Source organism: Phyllostomus discolor, chromosome 1, assembly GCF_004126475.2.
Source record: "Phyllostomus discolor isolate MPI-MPIP mPhyDis1 chromosome 1, mPhyDis1.pri.v3, whole genome shotgun sequence".
Classification (NCBI taxonomy): domain Eukaryota; kingdom Metazoa; phylum Chordata; class Mammalia; order Chiroptera; family Phyllostomidae; genus Phyllostomus; species Phyllostomus discolor.
Window position 1 is genome coordinate 4,217,188 of NC_040903.2, and position 15,232 is coordinate 4,232,419.

Below are 15,232 nucleotides of genomic sequence, written 5' to 3' on the forward strand. Positions count from 1 at the left end.
TGGCCTTCCTGGAGGAGCCAGAGGAACTGCAGCTCAGAGAAGCGGACTGACCGGCCCAGAGGGCAAGCTGCAGCAGGGCCGGGACCAGGAATGGAACCTGGTTTTTCTGGATGCCTATCAGTTCTTCCCTGATACGGCGCTGCCGGTAGCTGGGACCCTGGCGTTCCAACAGACCGGGTAGAGAGGACAGCGCCTGGAGGAAGGCGCGTCCTGGGGGCGGGCGGGGGAGGCGGGGGAGGCGGGGGGGGGGGTGATCTGATTCTGCTGTAGTTCTGTGTCTCCTCCCTTCCCCATATACCAGAAATGTTTGCAGACCCGAGGGACAGCCCACAGCGAATGAGATTGTCAAAGGTCACTGTCGTCATGGAGTTTGCACCTGGTGGGGACAAAATAAACTCCTGTATGAAGAGGTCTTTGCATTGAGGGGGATGTGCTGGGCTCAGACCCTTACCAGGCCACACAGGGCCCTGCCCGTGGGGGCACGTGGGGCTGTTGGAGCCAACTTGCCTTTCCCCAGGGGAGGAGCACTGGCTGGAATGTGGAGACCTGTTGTAACTGCTGGGGCTCTGTCCTCCCTCCTGCCACCAAGAAGGGTGCGAGGAGGGCGTCACTGTGGGGGAGGGGGACAGAGATGTGGAGTGATGCGTCTCCTGACAGTGCCCACCTCCCAGACCCCTTTCGTTCCGTCCTTCCTGGTGACCGAGCCCACAAACCTGCCCCCTTCTCCTCTACACCGATTCCAGTTGGTTTTGTCTGTTTTCACTAAAAGATTAGTGATTAAACGCGTACGTGGCTTGCCCCGCTGGGCCTGTGACTGGACCTGTCGCTGAGTTGTCCGTGAGACGCGCCATCTGTCTGCCCCCAGCGGGTGCACAAAGCATGTTAGCTCCTGCCTGGTGCTGAGGCGAGGGGCTGTCCCGGTTGTCCAGTGAGATGACAGTTCGCCAGCTAAAGCGGTCACACGTGAAGGGCCCGGGGGGTTCCACGCAGGGTTTCCCCCCCCCCGGCTGCGTGTCCTTGGGCAAGTTTCTAACACTCTCTGTATCGGTTTCCCCAGGAACAGGGATGGTGGTGCTATTGGGACCTGCCTCCGGGGGCCACGGTGAGGACGGACTGACGGCACACAGCACTCAGCAGAGACCTCCACGGACCAGGGGTGCCCCACGAAGGTCAGCCGTCACTGTGGGCTCCTCCCTTCCGAGTCTGCGGAGAAGGGGAGCAGGAGAGGACGGGGGGCCGAGGGGCGAAGGAACCCCGCCCCCCCCACCGAAGGCCTCTCTGGACCATCCTCGTAAGCCTTCAGAAAGGACGGAAATGTGTCTATTTCATTTCCCCTTGTACACGAAGGGCACGGTTTTTTCTCTTTCTTCACACTTGACGAAACAAAAAGTGATTTACGAGAACACACTTTTCACGCAGCGCTCCTCTGCAAAACGGGGTCCCCAGCCGGCGCAACAGGAGTTCCCTTTCCTGGTGTTCGCCTTCAGGGGGGACATGCTCTGCATTCTCACTCCTGTCTGTTTTCAGGGGGCGCCCCGAAATAATGAATTCAGTATCAATTGTTTAATCATCTACATGGACAACACTTGACATGAAATCGTCATTTCAACAAGTAAAAGGAAGCAGGCGAGGCAGGGGCTATGAATCATACTGTTGTTCTTCTTATTCCTGACTCCTAGTGATAAGCCTGCAACTGATGTAGTACCCTAAAGAGACTTTTAAAAGATTATAATTAAGTTCTTGTTTTTATATTAAATGAATTTTTTTTTTTCAGGAGAACAAGTGTCATCCTAGTGTTGTATCTTAAAATGTGTTTACACCTTTTGGGTTTGCCCGGCATACCAGCCGTGGGTGATGTTTCACGGCCAGACGGTCAGCCCGTCCATCTGGGCAGACACGCGCGAATGAAAGCAGGAAGAGGAGAAGAGAGTCGGAAGCCAAGAGGGAGGGCGGCGAGAAGCAGACAGGGGAGGTGAGAGGTGAGCCCCTGGGGTAACTATCTGTGTCTTCCGGGCTCCCGTGTTCAGTTTATCAAGCAGATGGCTGTCCTGACTTTCAGCCACCGATCGGGAATGTAAGGTCTGGGGACTGAAATGGCCCTCCCCTGTGAGCAGTCCCAGAAACGCTGACCCGTGCATGACTCCTGAACATGGATGCAGTGTCGAGGTCTGCAGTAGTGACGCTCTGAAGGTTGGGGACGGCAGGTGTCCGTCCTGCTGGCGGGGCCGGTATCCTACCAGCTGCTCCGAATCTCCACTCTCGCCCCTGCTTGGGCGCACGTGTAGAGACTCACCAGTACCCCTGGGTGGCGGGACTCCATCCGCCTCTGCTGTGTGCCCCCCGAGCAGAGCGCTGCCTCTCACATAGCGCGGGCGGAAAACTAACACTTGGCCAGTGAGTGAGCAAGCGGGTATAGTGGACTGAAGGCTGATCCCCCCCAAAATAGGCCAAAATATGTCCCAGTCCCTGGAATCTGACGATCACCTTATACATCGGAGAGCGACGGCAGATGCACACCTCGGAAGCTGGGACTCGTGGAGGATCGTGGGGGCAGAGCACAGCCTGAGTTGGCCCTGAAAGCAAGTGTGTGTGTCCTCGTGAGACAGACGTGAGGGGGCTCATGCAGAGGAGGGAGGGGAGGAGGCAGTGGGGCCTCGGAGACAGAGACCAGAGGGAGGTGGCCTCAAGTGCGGGGCGAGGCGTGTTGCTGACAGCACCCGGAGTCTTGAGGAGGCAGGGAGGATCCAGGGGGGTGTGGCCCGGCGCACGCCTTGACTTCAGTGTTCTGGCCACCAGAACTGGGAGAGAATACAGTTCTGTCGTTTTAAGCCGCCAAGTTTGTGGGGCTTTGTCCCAGCACCCCCGGAAACGAAGACACTAGCTACTCCCTCACTCTGAAGTCAGAGTGACTGTCCCGCCACATGGCTAGCAGAATGGCCCCGATACCTAACGTGCAGGGAAACGGACCTCGCCCACTTCCTCTCTGCAGGCGCGCCCCGGGTGCTGGCCCCCTGTGCCGCGAGAGGGGGCGATGCGCTGGGCCCCCGCAGGCTTCGCCCGGGTGGGTGGCCCCGGCGCCTGGCCTACGCCCGGGTGCACAGAGCTAACGAAACGGCCTTCGGGGCCCATTTACGATGGAATGTGGTAGTTCCTGCATACCAGCCCCTATGTGCTTGCTACTCTATTTACTTCGTCTCTTCTTACACCCGGAATAAGTCCCTTGAGACCGTTGCCATACTGTGTGTGTGGTTAGATTCTCAAGTGTGCAAAGGCTCCAAAGAGCCACACACAATCAAAAGGGTCTTTGAAAACCCCGTGCCGCCTACACGTCCCCTCAAGCACGGGATGAAGTAGCTGGTAGCTGGTAGCTGGCCGGCACTTAGCAGAGCCTCGCTGTCTCCAAGACTCTTCCCTCGTCCTAAGGGTGGGAGACCCTTCCTCGGCAGGGCGAGGGGCTCACGCGGTGTCCGTGGAGAGGGCAGTGAGTGTGGTCTATAGCTGTCCCGGTCCTAGGCCGGGGCCGGTAGAAAGAACCACCTAGAAATGCTTCCTTCCCCTCCAGTGTCCGGCACATAATGGGCTCCACGTAAGAGTGAACTCTTCTTCAACCAACGCTCTGTGACGTTCTGTTTCCAAGAGGGCTGGGGGTTGTTGGTGTTAGTGGTCGTGATGTTGTCTTAGACTGCACAAGGAGGTCAATCTTTTTGCAGACTCCATGGGACCCCAGCTTTGCCAGGCACCAGCTGTGACTGTGGGCCCATTACTTAACACTCCTGTGCCTCAGTTTCACCATCTGTCGAATGGAGATACAGGCAGCACCTAGCTCACAGGGTTGCTATGAGAACGACATCGATGGATGAGTTCCTAATTGTTAACGGCACGGGGCAATGCCTGTGCGTATGAACGTGCAGAACGTTCGGTGAAGACGTGGAGAGGAAACTCTTGCTTGGAAGAGGCGCAGGAGGAGAAAATTCCTCAATCCCATAAGAAGGGTCGTCTTAACACAAGCATGGACTCCTTCAGGGCCCCTGGCTGGCTGACTCCAGGGGCCTCCCCTGGAAGCCAGCCTGCGCCCCGCCCGGGCAGTCAGGGCCGCGGGCAGCCTGGCACGCCGCTCTCAGACGTCCTCACGGACACCCCCGCGTGTCTGTTGCCGCCCCCCTGTTAGCAGTGCGGCTCTGGGCGGGGGGAACCCTGTCGCCTCTTCAGGTCTAGTCTCCTCCCTGGCACGAGGGGTTCCACACCCAGGGGTGGGCCCTTCCCAGAGGTTTTCGAGGACTGCATGAGAAAACACCTTACACAGCACCCCGCAGAGGGCTCTGCAGTCCGTCCACGTTAGGGCACGTGCTCTCCATGTTCTGTACGCTCTAGGGAAAGGAGTCCTTAATCCCACGCATGTAAACATCACTAGATGTATTTAAGTGAGAAACGGTATGAGCTGAAAGAAGACACTGGAAGGATAAAGGGGTGTTGAGCCGGCCAGTCCGCTACCCTGGGTGCCTAGCTGAGGGAACCACGGCCTGGTTGTCACCACGCGTCAGTGTTGGCCGTGAACTCGGAATAACTCACGTTTATCGTGGGCCCTCCATGTTCCGGGCGGTGTTCTGAGCGTGCTCCACGCATGCACTCACTGGCCCTCAGCACGGAAGGGAACAGCGGCCACTTCCGTGGGACGCGCCACTTTCTGGGCCCGGCTGTGTCCGGCGGGGCTGCGTGTTCATCTGTGCACTCACTGACACCAGGGCAGTCCCGGGCTGTGGCACAGGCTGGTGACGGGCCCCACACACATGGCCTAGTCCGTGCCGGCCCGCCTCTCTGGCCCACGCATGACTCCCAGACAAGGGCTCTGGGTCCAATGCGGAGCACGCTGGACTCTCCACACTCCACTGAGAGGAGTTTCCCACACCGGCCCACCTGGAGCCCTTTGGCAGCCCTGGCAACACCCCTTACTTTGCTATCTATTGAAGAGTAGCGGCTACCTGTGAAAATCCCAGCCTGTGACTGTGCTAGTTTGCTCGGGCCTCGCGACACTGCGCCACAGGTTGAGGACGATGGTGGCTTAAACAGTGGGCACGTGTGTCCTCACAGGTCTGGGGGCGGGGCTCCCAGGCCCCAGTCAGCAGGTTGGCTTCCCAGGGGGCCCACTCCCCTCAGCACCCTCCCACGGGTGGTCCCTCCGAGTGTCTGTGTCCTAAGCTCTTCTTACAAGGACACTAGTCCGAAGGGATTAATGGATTAGGACCTGCCTTAAACCTCACTTTACCTTAATCACCTCTTTGAAAACCATTAGTTCCAAGTACTGTCACATCCTGAAGTCCCGGGGAGTTGCTTAGGGCTTCTTCGGCATGTGAATTAGGGAGGCAGGGCAGGATTCAACCCATAATGTACACCCACTAATAAAACTGGGGTCTGGCGATACCGCGTGGGAACCACTGAACTATATAGAAGTCTGGGCTGGAAAAGACCATCTGCACTTGAGGACACTGAAGCCCGGAGAAGTGCAGTGACCGGCCTGAGCTCACACGCTCCGTACGTGGTGACTGGGAAATTGAGCCCTACTCTTCCCCCTCCCTCCCTTCCTCCCCTCCCCTCCCCTCCCCGCCAGGAAGAGGTGGAAATGCAGTCCCTCCTCGTCCCCTCACTCACTACCTGTATGTTTCTAGCCATTGCCTTAGTTTTCTGAGCCTCAGTTTCCCTCCATCTAGCACAGAAGCAATGGCTATGTCAAAGAGCTGCTGAAAGATACCATGAGGTAATGCAGACTGGCCAGGCCTATTGTAGACATATTCAGGGGGAATCAATCCCCTTTTCCCTTTCTGTCTGAGTTATTGATCTGCTCTCACTTAGCCACCCGACCACCGATCGGTGCTGAGGACGGGCACCGCTGGGCGCTGTGATCAAGCTCACCTTCAGTTTGGGGACACAGACCTGCCAGTTCCCGCTGCTAACAGATGCTGTCAGACGCCTGCAGGGCGAGTTAGTGCTGGGGCAGGGAAGGCGTGAGGATTAACGGGGGCTGCAGTGGAGGACCCCGGGAGGCAGAAATTAGATGTCTGGCAGAACGAGTTTTCTTTAATGGGCGAAGCAGGATGGAGGGTGCGCGGAATGGTCAGCGGTGAGCCTGCCTGTGCGGGTAAGCCTTGCGCTGCACCGGGATGCTGGTGGGAGGGGCTGGAAAGATCAGTTACGTCCTTCCCCTCCGGGGCGGCGCTCTTTCCCCCCATCCTGTGCCCCCCACATGCTCCTCTCACTGTGCTTCAGCGTGGGGAAAGGAAAGGCATGAAATGATACCCACTTCGCCGCCTCTGAGTCCCGTGCCCAGAACGAACTGCCGGCTCCTCTCCAGGAAGCGGATCTTCACGTTGTAGACTCTGTTCCCATAAAACACCACCAAGACGTAGGGCTCTGTCTGCGATTTTACTGAACAGTCTCGGACCAAGAAGGTGCCGTCCTGAAGGGAAAGGAAGAATGACGATCTTTTCAAGAAACCCAGCGCCCCACCCTCCCAGCGTGGAAACAGGGCCGCTTATGTGAGATTCCCCACTGGCTTTGGGTTTTGGTAAACTGGGTCTGTATTCGACTTAACTCAGTAAGTATTTATTGAGGGACCACATGGATCAGGGCCCTCTTCATTTTCTGAGACATCAGCCACTTGGATTACACCATTCCTTCTTCTATATCCTCCAGCCTCCCCCACTGTCCACAGCATCCTGCCCGCAACCTCAGCATGACCTTCACGGATACACGCACCAGCCAGTCTAGGGGGCCTGTCTCCTGTCACTCCTGCAGCCTCCGTCTGGGTCCTGTCTCCCGTCAAGCCGCCATTTCCCGAAGCCGCATCTGGCTCTTGGGCCATGTGGAGCAGCCCTGCCCCGGCCCCCTCCCATCCTTCACCTGCCCGGGTTCAGGGATTTCCGGTTCTGCCTGGCGCTCCAGTGTTACCCCAGAGCCGGTGGCAGCCACAGTAGGCGTTAGGCAGAAGCGGCCTTTAGCATGAGAACCTGGGCCAGTGTGTGGGGAGATGTCCACAGAGGACTAGGGTGCTCAAGGGAGATGCGGGGTTTCGAGGTCACTGAGGTCAGAGGGAGTGGAGAGGCTGTAGAGGGGGGAGAAGATGCAGCCAGGTGTGAGGTGGGGGCAGGTGCAGGGCAAATGGGGGAGGGGGTAGGGAGACGAGAAAGGGCCTATGACAATGTCCCGGAGAGTCCCAGAGGGAGAAGGAAACCCAGACGCGTGCATTACGGAGGCCGAGGCGATGCACAGCGAGCGAGGGGCCCGAAGGTCAACAGTGTGGCATGGTCTGCGGGCCGTGAACAGGCACCTGCTGTGGGGCAGAGCCAGCCGGGCACGCCCCCCCCCCCCCCCGCCCCCCCGAAAGGGCTCCGGATGGAGGTCCTGCGGAGAAGGCCGGGAATGGGGCCAGCCCCCTGAAGGTGAGCGCACCTGCCTGCGAGGCTTAGTTCTGGGGCTCCAGCGTGTGGTTCATGCACTGAATACTCTGACTGGGGTTGCACAGGTCATTATGAATGCTCCGTAAGAATAGGGTCATATTTATAATAATTATCATATGCATTCATCTCTCTCAACTACGTTCAATATCTGTATTTATATGCAACTACAATGTATGTGTAATTCATATTTATAATACAGATATAGATTTGTCTAATGCCTATAATACTGCATAGCAATACTTCAAACATATTACATCCGTGAATAATAGTATAAACTGCAGTGATGTTCTGACGGTGCTGGCGGCGAGGGTTCATTGAGAATTGCCCTCAAGGCATGAAGCACCTCACACACGTGGTTCTATTGGATCTTCACACGGAACCTGAGGAGGTGTTCTGTCCCCATCTTCCACGGGAGGAAGTTAGGGTCCAGGGGTGGAAGTGAGCTTCCCAAAGCATCCTCACTGGCCAAGTCAAGCCCGATTTCTCTCCCTTTAAGTACACGAGCCTCCGAGCACACCAAGTGGGACTGAGGGATTTCCCGGAACTACTCTTGCCTGAACCTTCAGCTGTAATCGAAGCCTTAGGACTCAATCACAGGACCTCGCCAAAGATCAGGAAGGGGAGGAGCCAAGGTGTGGGACCGACTTCGGGGTCCGTCCTCTTACACTCTGCAGTGAGTTTGTCTCCGTGAGTCTGAGCGGTCCTGCAGGGTAAATCACCTTCCCCACGTGTGGGGAACACGTTGTGACGACACCGAGACTGCCAGAGAAGGACAATAGGAAGCCACTCAACTGAGATTTTGTTTTCTCCGAGTTTGCAGGGAGAGAAGGCAGAACCGGGGACAGAGGGGAGGGGAGGGGAGGGGAGGGGAGGGGAGGGGAGGGGAGGGAAAGGGAGGGAGCACCGGCCCAGGCAGACTTTGAGAAGAGAGAGCTGGTCTGGATCACAGGGTCTGCCACTTTCTCCATGTGTGACCGAGACCTTGACTTAGCTTCATGTTTCTCATCTAAAAATAAGACACTTCCATGTATGCCTAATGTGTTCAAGACACTTTCTTAATGACTGCATTAATTTCCTATCGTGGCTACACCACATTCCCATACACTTAGCAGACTGAAACACAAGTTTATTCCGCTCCAGTTTTGGAGGGTGAATTCCGACACGGGTCTCCCTGGGCTGGAACCCAGGTGCGGGCCGGGCTGCGTTCAGAGGGGCGGTTCTCCCTCTCGGGGGGAGAGCCCCTTCCCTGGCCTTCTCCAGCTTCCAGAGGCCGCCAGCCGTCCTGGACTGGAGTGCCCCCCCCACACCCCCCCACCCACATCTGACTCTTGCACCCCTGCCCGCCTCTTACAGGGATCCTTCTGACCACACTGACTCCACCCGGATAATCCAGGATAATTCTTCCACCTCCAGATTCTTAGGCACATCTGCAAACCCCTTTTCCCCGGGAGGTGACAGGGTCAGAGGCTCTGGGTGTTGGGACGTGCCATCTTGGGGCGGGGGGCATTATTCCGCTTTCCATGGCAACGTATGTGTGATTTATCTTATTGAATCTTATAATGCCGGTTCTGAGAGCCAGGTTTTATTAAAACTTGCTGGGGCCCTATCATTCACTCACCCACCCACTAATGAGCGAACTCACTCATTTTCCCATTCCCCACTCCACAGTGGCCGCCACGCTAGCTGCCTGAAGGCAGATTTCGATGTCGTGTGGGTCTCGGGAGCCCCTTTCTGTCACTTCTAGACAACTTCATGCTGCTTTCTGCACGCGGCAGAGCAGTTGCTTAAGAATGGTTTGCCCTTGTGGCAGTGGTTACAGTAATCGTTTGCGCTGACGGCAACACATATTTCCGTTTTCCTCTCCGTTTGGTCAGCTGCTCGCTCGGCACTTCCCCACACCCCCGGAAGCTGGGTCTGGCCGTGTGACGTTGGCCCGCGTGGCGTGAGCAGATGTGGAACGTGCGACTTTTGGGAGGCTGGGTTAAGAGCCAGCGTGTGACTGGTGTGACCACACGTTGAGACGCAGCCTCCCGCCGTCCCCCCCCCCCCCCCCCGACCCATCTGGAGCACGGGGCGCGAGCGAGAAGTGGGGCTGTGCTGCTAAGCCACCGAGGTCTCGGGGGAGTTCGTTACTGTAGCACGACCTGTCGTGTCCTGACTAGCACAGTGTTCACGACCTCTGCTCCTTCCCCCGAAGAAGCGAGACAGAGAGACCCAACTGGGATTTACTATTTTCACTTAATAAATGAAGAAACCTACATGTAAAGATATTTATAAACTTGAGACACTGGCAGGGCTGGTAAGTCTCCCATCTCAACTGTGGTTGAGACCCTCCGTCCGGTCACGCCCTCCCCAGCACGGAGAAGCACGGGGTGACACAGGAAGCAGCCCCTCCCTCCCCGTCAGAGCACACTGCTTGTTGGGGACCCTGACCTGCGGGCAGAAGGCCACCGGCTGACGGGCATTACCTTGTTCTCCTTTAGCAAGGCCTCCTCGACCTCCCGGCGACTGCACTCGCCCACGTACCATCCGTTGTGCTGGGCGGCCTGCAGGACGGGTCAGAGGGCAGCGCTGATGAGTCAGTCATTAATGGGAGTGCACTTTTGCTCTCGCAGTGCCAGATCACAGCCGGACGGACAGTCGGGATGCGGTACGAACATCCTGTCCCCGGGCCCCGGCACGGGCACCGCAGAAGTCCCTGCAGCTTAGGAATCTTGCGATCGATTGGCAGGACAGAGGAACCAGAGTTCCACTGCCTCCGCTGAGCGGGGCCCTGCGGCACCGTGCTCAGGACGGACCGTGAGCCCTCCAGCTACCGTGCTGAGCCAGCCGAGCAGGGGTGCGTATTGCGTGTGGAGCCCTGGTCACCATGGAAACTGCGGGGAGGGGGAGACAGGTGCAGGCTGAGAGCACCTATAGGCCCCTCGCCTAAAAACACCTGTGGTGGAACCGGGATTTGAACCCTCGTCTGCCTGGCTTTTGCAACTGTGCCATGCTCCCTTACTTATACCAATTGGCTTTTTTGGATTATAAAGTCCAGCACAACAGAGAGGAGAAGGGGCCGTCAGAGAGATGCACCACAGACCAGGAGCTCCCCAGGATCCTAACATTAAACAGTCCCCTGCATGAAGCCGGCACGTGGAAGACCCCTCCTCATCCATCGTCCCGGCCCATCCCTGTGACAACCCCGTAAGGGGGCACGGCAGGACAGGGGGGCTCAGGAAGTCAACACCTGTCACCTGGTCAGCAAGTGCTAGGGATGTGACATCCGGTCTTTGGTCTCTCGGTGTGAGTCTCAGGTCCTCGCAGCACAAACCCGATCTTTCCAGTGATGGGCATGTGTGAGCCAGCTCCCCGATAACCCCTCGGCCTCACTTCCGGCCGCCCCCTGCCTGAGCACACGGGGCTGGCCAGCCAGAAGTGCTGGCCATTCTGTGGGCACATGGCTCCAGGACTCGGCACCAGCCGGCCCTGCGGCCCGGCATCCCGCCTGCTTCTCACCTGCCCTCCCACCCGGCTGTCCTTCTCTTCTCTCAGCATTGGGAGCAAATGTCTCTCCCTCTTTTTTTTTTTTTTTTTTAAGACAGAAGGGAAGGGAGAAAAAAAGGGAGAGAAACATTAATTTGTGGTTGCCTTTCATGCTCCCCCTACTAGGGGCCTGGCCCGCAACCTAGGCGTGTGCCCTGACTGGGAATCAAACCAGTAGCCCTTTGGGTCGCAGGCCGGCACTCAGTCCACTGAGCCGTACCAGCCAGGGCTTAAACTCATCTCTTATTGGAGGTGTCTTTTGGAATGAGGTCCTTTACCTTTTATTGCAGTATATTGTTATAATTGTTCTATTTTATTCTTAGTTGCTGTGGTTCATCCCTGACTGCCTAATTTAATTAAGCTTTATCACAGGTTTGTACGTATGAAAACAGGAAGTACACGGCGTGGTGTTAGGTGTCCCCTCGGGGTCTTGGAACGAGGCCCCTGTGAACGCGGGGTGGGGGTTGGTGGTTTGCAAGTGGAAGAACCTGCTGAAAGAGCAATGTAAAATGGCTCCTTTGGTTACACAGCAAAGCACTTTGAAGTTCTGAAAGCCAATAGTACTGAGGGACAATGAGAGTCAGTCACGATGCCCCTTTGAAACACTTTCCGGCAAAGCTCCACGAAGGTGCTAAGTATGTCTAGAAAGATGAGCCTACCTTTCCATCGGGCCTTGTGGGGAGAGGTTTTCTCCCGCTTGTGGTGCCGGCGGGGAGAGAAGGTTCCCAAGGGTCGGAGGTGGCTGGAGACTGGCATCGCTGAGCAGGGTGGGGCTGCATGCTTCCTTTATGATCTGGGGAGAGTAAATTCACCTTCAGATGTGCCTTTGTTACTGTGTCTGATTGCCTTCCTCCAGCAAGGGGCTGGATAGAGCCAGTCACCCCTCTCTGTGTCTGTGGCACCCTCGGTCCACGCCACCGTTTTCCTGCTCTGGGTGGCAGTCTCCTCTGGACCCTTCTCTTGCCTCAGCTTTTGCCCCTTCCTCTCCAAGGCAGCCAGAATAATCTTTCAAAAATGCGATTCTGACTTTGCTAGTCCCCATGGTGAAAACCCTTCCATGGTTTCCTTCACTCGTGGCAGAAAACTCAGGTGTTTTACTTCTGTCAGTAAGGCCCTCAATAATCCTTCTCTTCTGATTTCTCCATCCATCCATCTATCCATCCATCCATCCATCCATTCTCTCATCCATCCATTCATCCATCCATTCCTCCATCCATCCAACCATTCCCCCATCCATCCATCCATCCATTCTCTCATCCATCCATTCCCCCATCCATCCATCCATCTATTCCCTCATCCATCCATTCATCCATCCATTCCTCCATCCATCCAACCATTCCCCCATCCACCCATCCATTCCCCCACCCATCCATCCATCCATCCACCCATCCATTCCGCTATCCACCCATTCCCCCATCCATCCTTCCACACCCTGATCCAGGGTTCCATCCATCCACCCAGCCAGCCACCCACCCATCCCCCACTGCCTGCTCTGTTTGTCTATAATGAATTTTGTTCTGTTTATTAAACAAGCCAAGCTTCTTCCCAACTCAGGAAACACTATTTAAAAAAACAAAACCAAAAAACTTGAAGAATGACATTTTGTCTTCATGGAGTCTCACTTTTTTAAATCCGAAAGACTGGCAACTTATGACTATTCAGACTCAGGAGTTTAGCAGATATTTTACTAGAAATGAACAAAGTGAGCCCATTAATTCACAGGAAACAACTGCAGCATTTGTTACCAATTAAAAAGTCAGAGTTTTGAAATGCAGATTGGAAAAAAAAACCTTGTACCTGCCAACTTGACATAACAGCATCTTAAAAGACTTTTCTCCTGAGGTTGGTAGTGGTACTTAGAAATGTGATTTTAAAAACTGCTTTATAATGAAGCACGTTAACATTGAAAAGATCTGCTCAGGCCTGTGGATCATTATTTTCCAAGTGATGAATGTATGAAGCTACAGAATCACACTTGGGTGAAAAGCTTTTTAAAAGGGAAGATAGAACAATAGATGTTAAAGTATTTAAAAAAAATCATTGAAAGGATTTTGGTTTCACCTGGTACCTAAGTTCTAAGATACTACCACTTGTCAGGTTTTGATGTGGTATTTTCTTAACATCAATGAAAATAACATTTTCATGACATGTAATTTCACTTCAGTAAATAATAATAAAAGATTAATTTCAGGAAATTAAGGCTATAAGGAAGGAGTGAGGTGCTAATGAAGAATATTAAGCAAACATAAATAATTTAGTAATTTCAAGCAAGAAATAACTAAAAATTTCATAAAGACTTGAGGGCATAAAAACAACATGAAAATAAGATACTAGACAAGAATTATAAACTACATAGTCTTCATTCAGCTTAGAAAATATAACCAAAGTTATAGTCTTGAAGAACAGCTTGACAAGAACTTTGAAAGAATAGGATACTTTTAAAAATTAATTTTTAATTGAATTTATTGGGGTGACATTGGTTAATAAAATTATATAGGTTTCAGGTGTACCATTCTATATTACGTCATCTGTATATTGTATTGTGTGTTCACCACCCCAAGTTAAGTCTCCTTCTATCACCATTTAAGAATAGGGTCCTTTTGACACAGCACATTTTTGAGGCAAAATATTAAATAAAACATTAGCATTAATATTAGCATATTAAATAAAATGTTGAGCCCAAGAATGCTTGGTAGAGGGAATTCTGTGTATTAAAATATTTGTCGTAGAGAACTAGCTGTTGGATCACTTAAAGTTTAAAGTGCATTCATCACAGTACGTTAATTTCTCTCACCCATTTAAGGCCCTGAAAATAGGAATAATGCTGAAGATATTTCTCTTTTTAATTTCATTTTAAAAGTTTTCTGTATTGTTTGGAAAGAGGATGTAAACTGTAGAGTTTTAAAATTCAATCATGCTTTTACTTAAAATGTTAAAACTAATGGAAGAAGAGTATAATTTCCAAGAAGGAGAAAGGGGAATGAAGAAGAGACGAACCCAGTATCTGGCAGGAAAAGAAAAAGTCAGTGAAAAGCAGGGCAAATAGGAGGCACAAAGTAATGTAAAAATAAATAAAACATATTAATGATCGCAATAAATATCAAAGATATAAACAGCATTTAAACATTAGCTGCAAACCACTATGCTATATACCTGAAACTAATACAAAGTGATATTAAAATAATGAATAAAGAATAAGCCCTGGCTGGCGTAGCACAGTGGATTGAGTGCGGGCTGCGAACCAAAGTGTCACAGGTTCGATTCCCAGTCAGGGTACATGCCTGGGTTGCAGGCCATGGCCCCCAGCAACCACACGTTGATGTTTCTCTCTCTCTCTCTTTCTCCCTCCCTTCCCTCTCTAAAAATAAATAAATAAAATCTTTAAAAGAAAAAGAATAATAAAAGTAAACTGTAATTGGAAAAAAAAATTAATGTAAAAAAACCCCAGAAAACAAAATTAGATGCAAATGGATTTAAACGTTCCAATTGTGTGCTAATTACACCTCTACAATGTAACGACACAGAGATCACTTGAGAGAATGGAGACGTGTGTACCCCGCGAATCCTAACCACAAGGAAACTAACAGAGGTATGGCAGTATTAAAAAAAGGCTTTAAAAATTTATTGAAAATATAGTAAAGCAAGACATAGAGACCTATTATGGAAATGGCCACAACTACCTTTCCAACGTGGATTGAAACAATAAGGACAAACTTCAGAGAGAGGAAAATAACCATCATCAGCATTTCCTGTTCGTCGTGTAGCGTACATAACAGTCTTCGGTGATTATGAATTTTTCATTATATTGTGGCAACTGATTTATTATATTTCCCACTCGGAGTGCCTTGCTTGAATATTTAAGAAGTCCCACTTGAAAAGGGTGCTGGGAAACAGGTACGTGCATGTGTGGTCTATTCAGAGAATGAGTTAAATAAAACAAAACAAACAGAAAAACAACTTGGCCGAGCAATTTCCCCCGATGGCCTGGTTGGGTCTTTGCTTGATGAATAAATAAAATTCGGAGCTTATAATCGCCTACAACTGTTTAACTGATTTTGTTCTAAAATCATGACGACTAACCTCTGGAAAAGTTTCTCTGCATAAAACATGGCCTTTGAGTTGTGTACCCCCGTGACATGGGACATGGGACTCTGCCTAAGACAGAGGACTCTCCTGCTTGGGGCTGGAGGGTCACAGAAATGAGGAGATTGACCCAGGGTGGGTGGAGGAACATTGGGGAGCACATTGTGTAG

General features: G+C 52.8%; 1 protein-coding gene across 1 annotated transcript in view; it reads right to left on the reverse strand.

Moving 5' to 3' along the window:
• The window catches only part of CLNK (cytokine dependent hematopoietic cell linker), a 147,090-nt gene that overhangs the window by 2,962 nt on the left and 128,896 nt on the right, over window positions 1-15,232 (reverse strand). The window contains exons 16-18 of the mRNA XM_036018786.1: window positions 11,639-11,772; window positions 9,920-9,997; window positions 6,296-6,451 (exon numbers count right to left, since the gene is read on the reverse strand). Coding sequence (XP_035874679.1) covers window positions 6,296-6,451; window positions 9,920-9,997; window positions 11,639-11,772 — 368 coding nt within the window. The remainder of the gene's footprint in view (window positions 1-6,295; window positions 6,452-9,919; window positions 9,998-11,638; window positions 11,773-15,232) is intronic.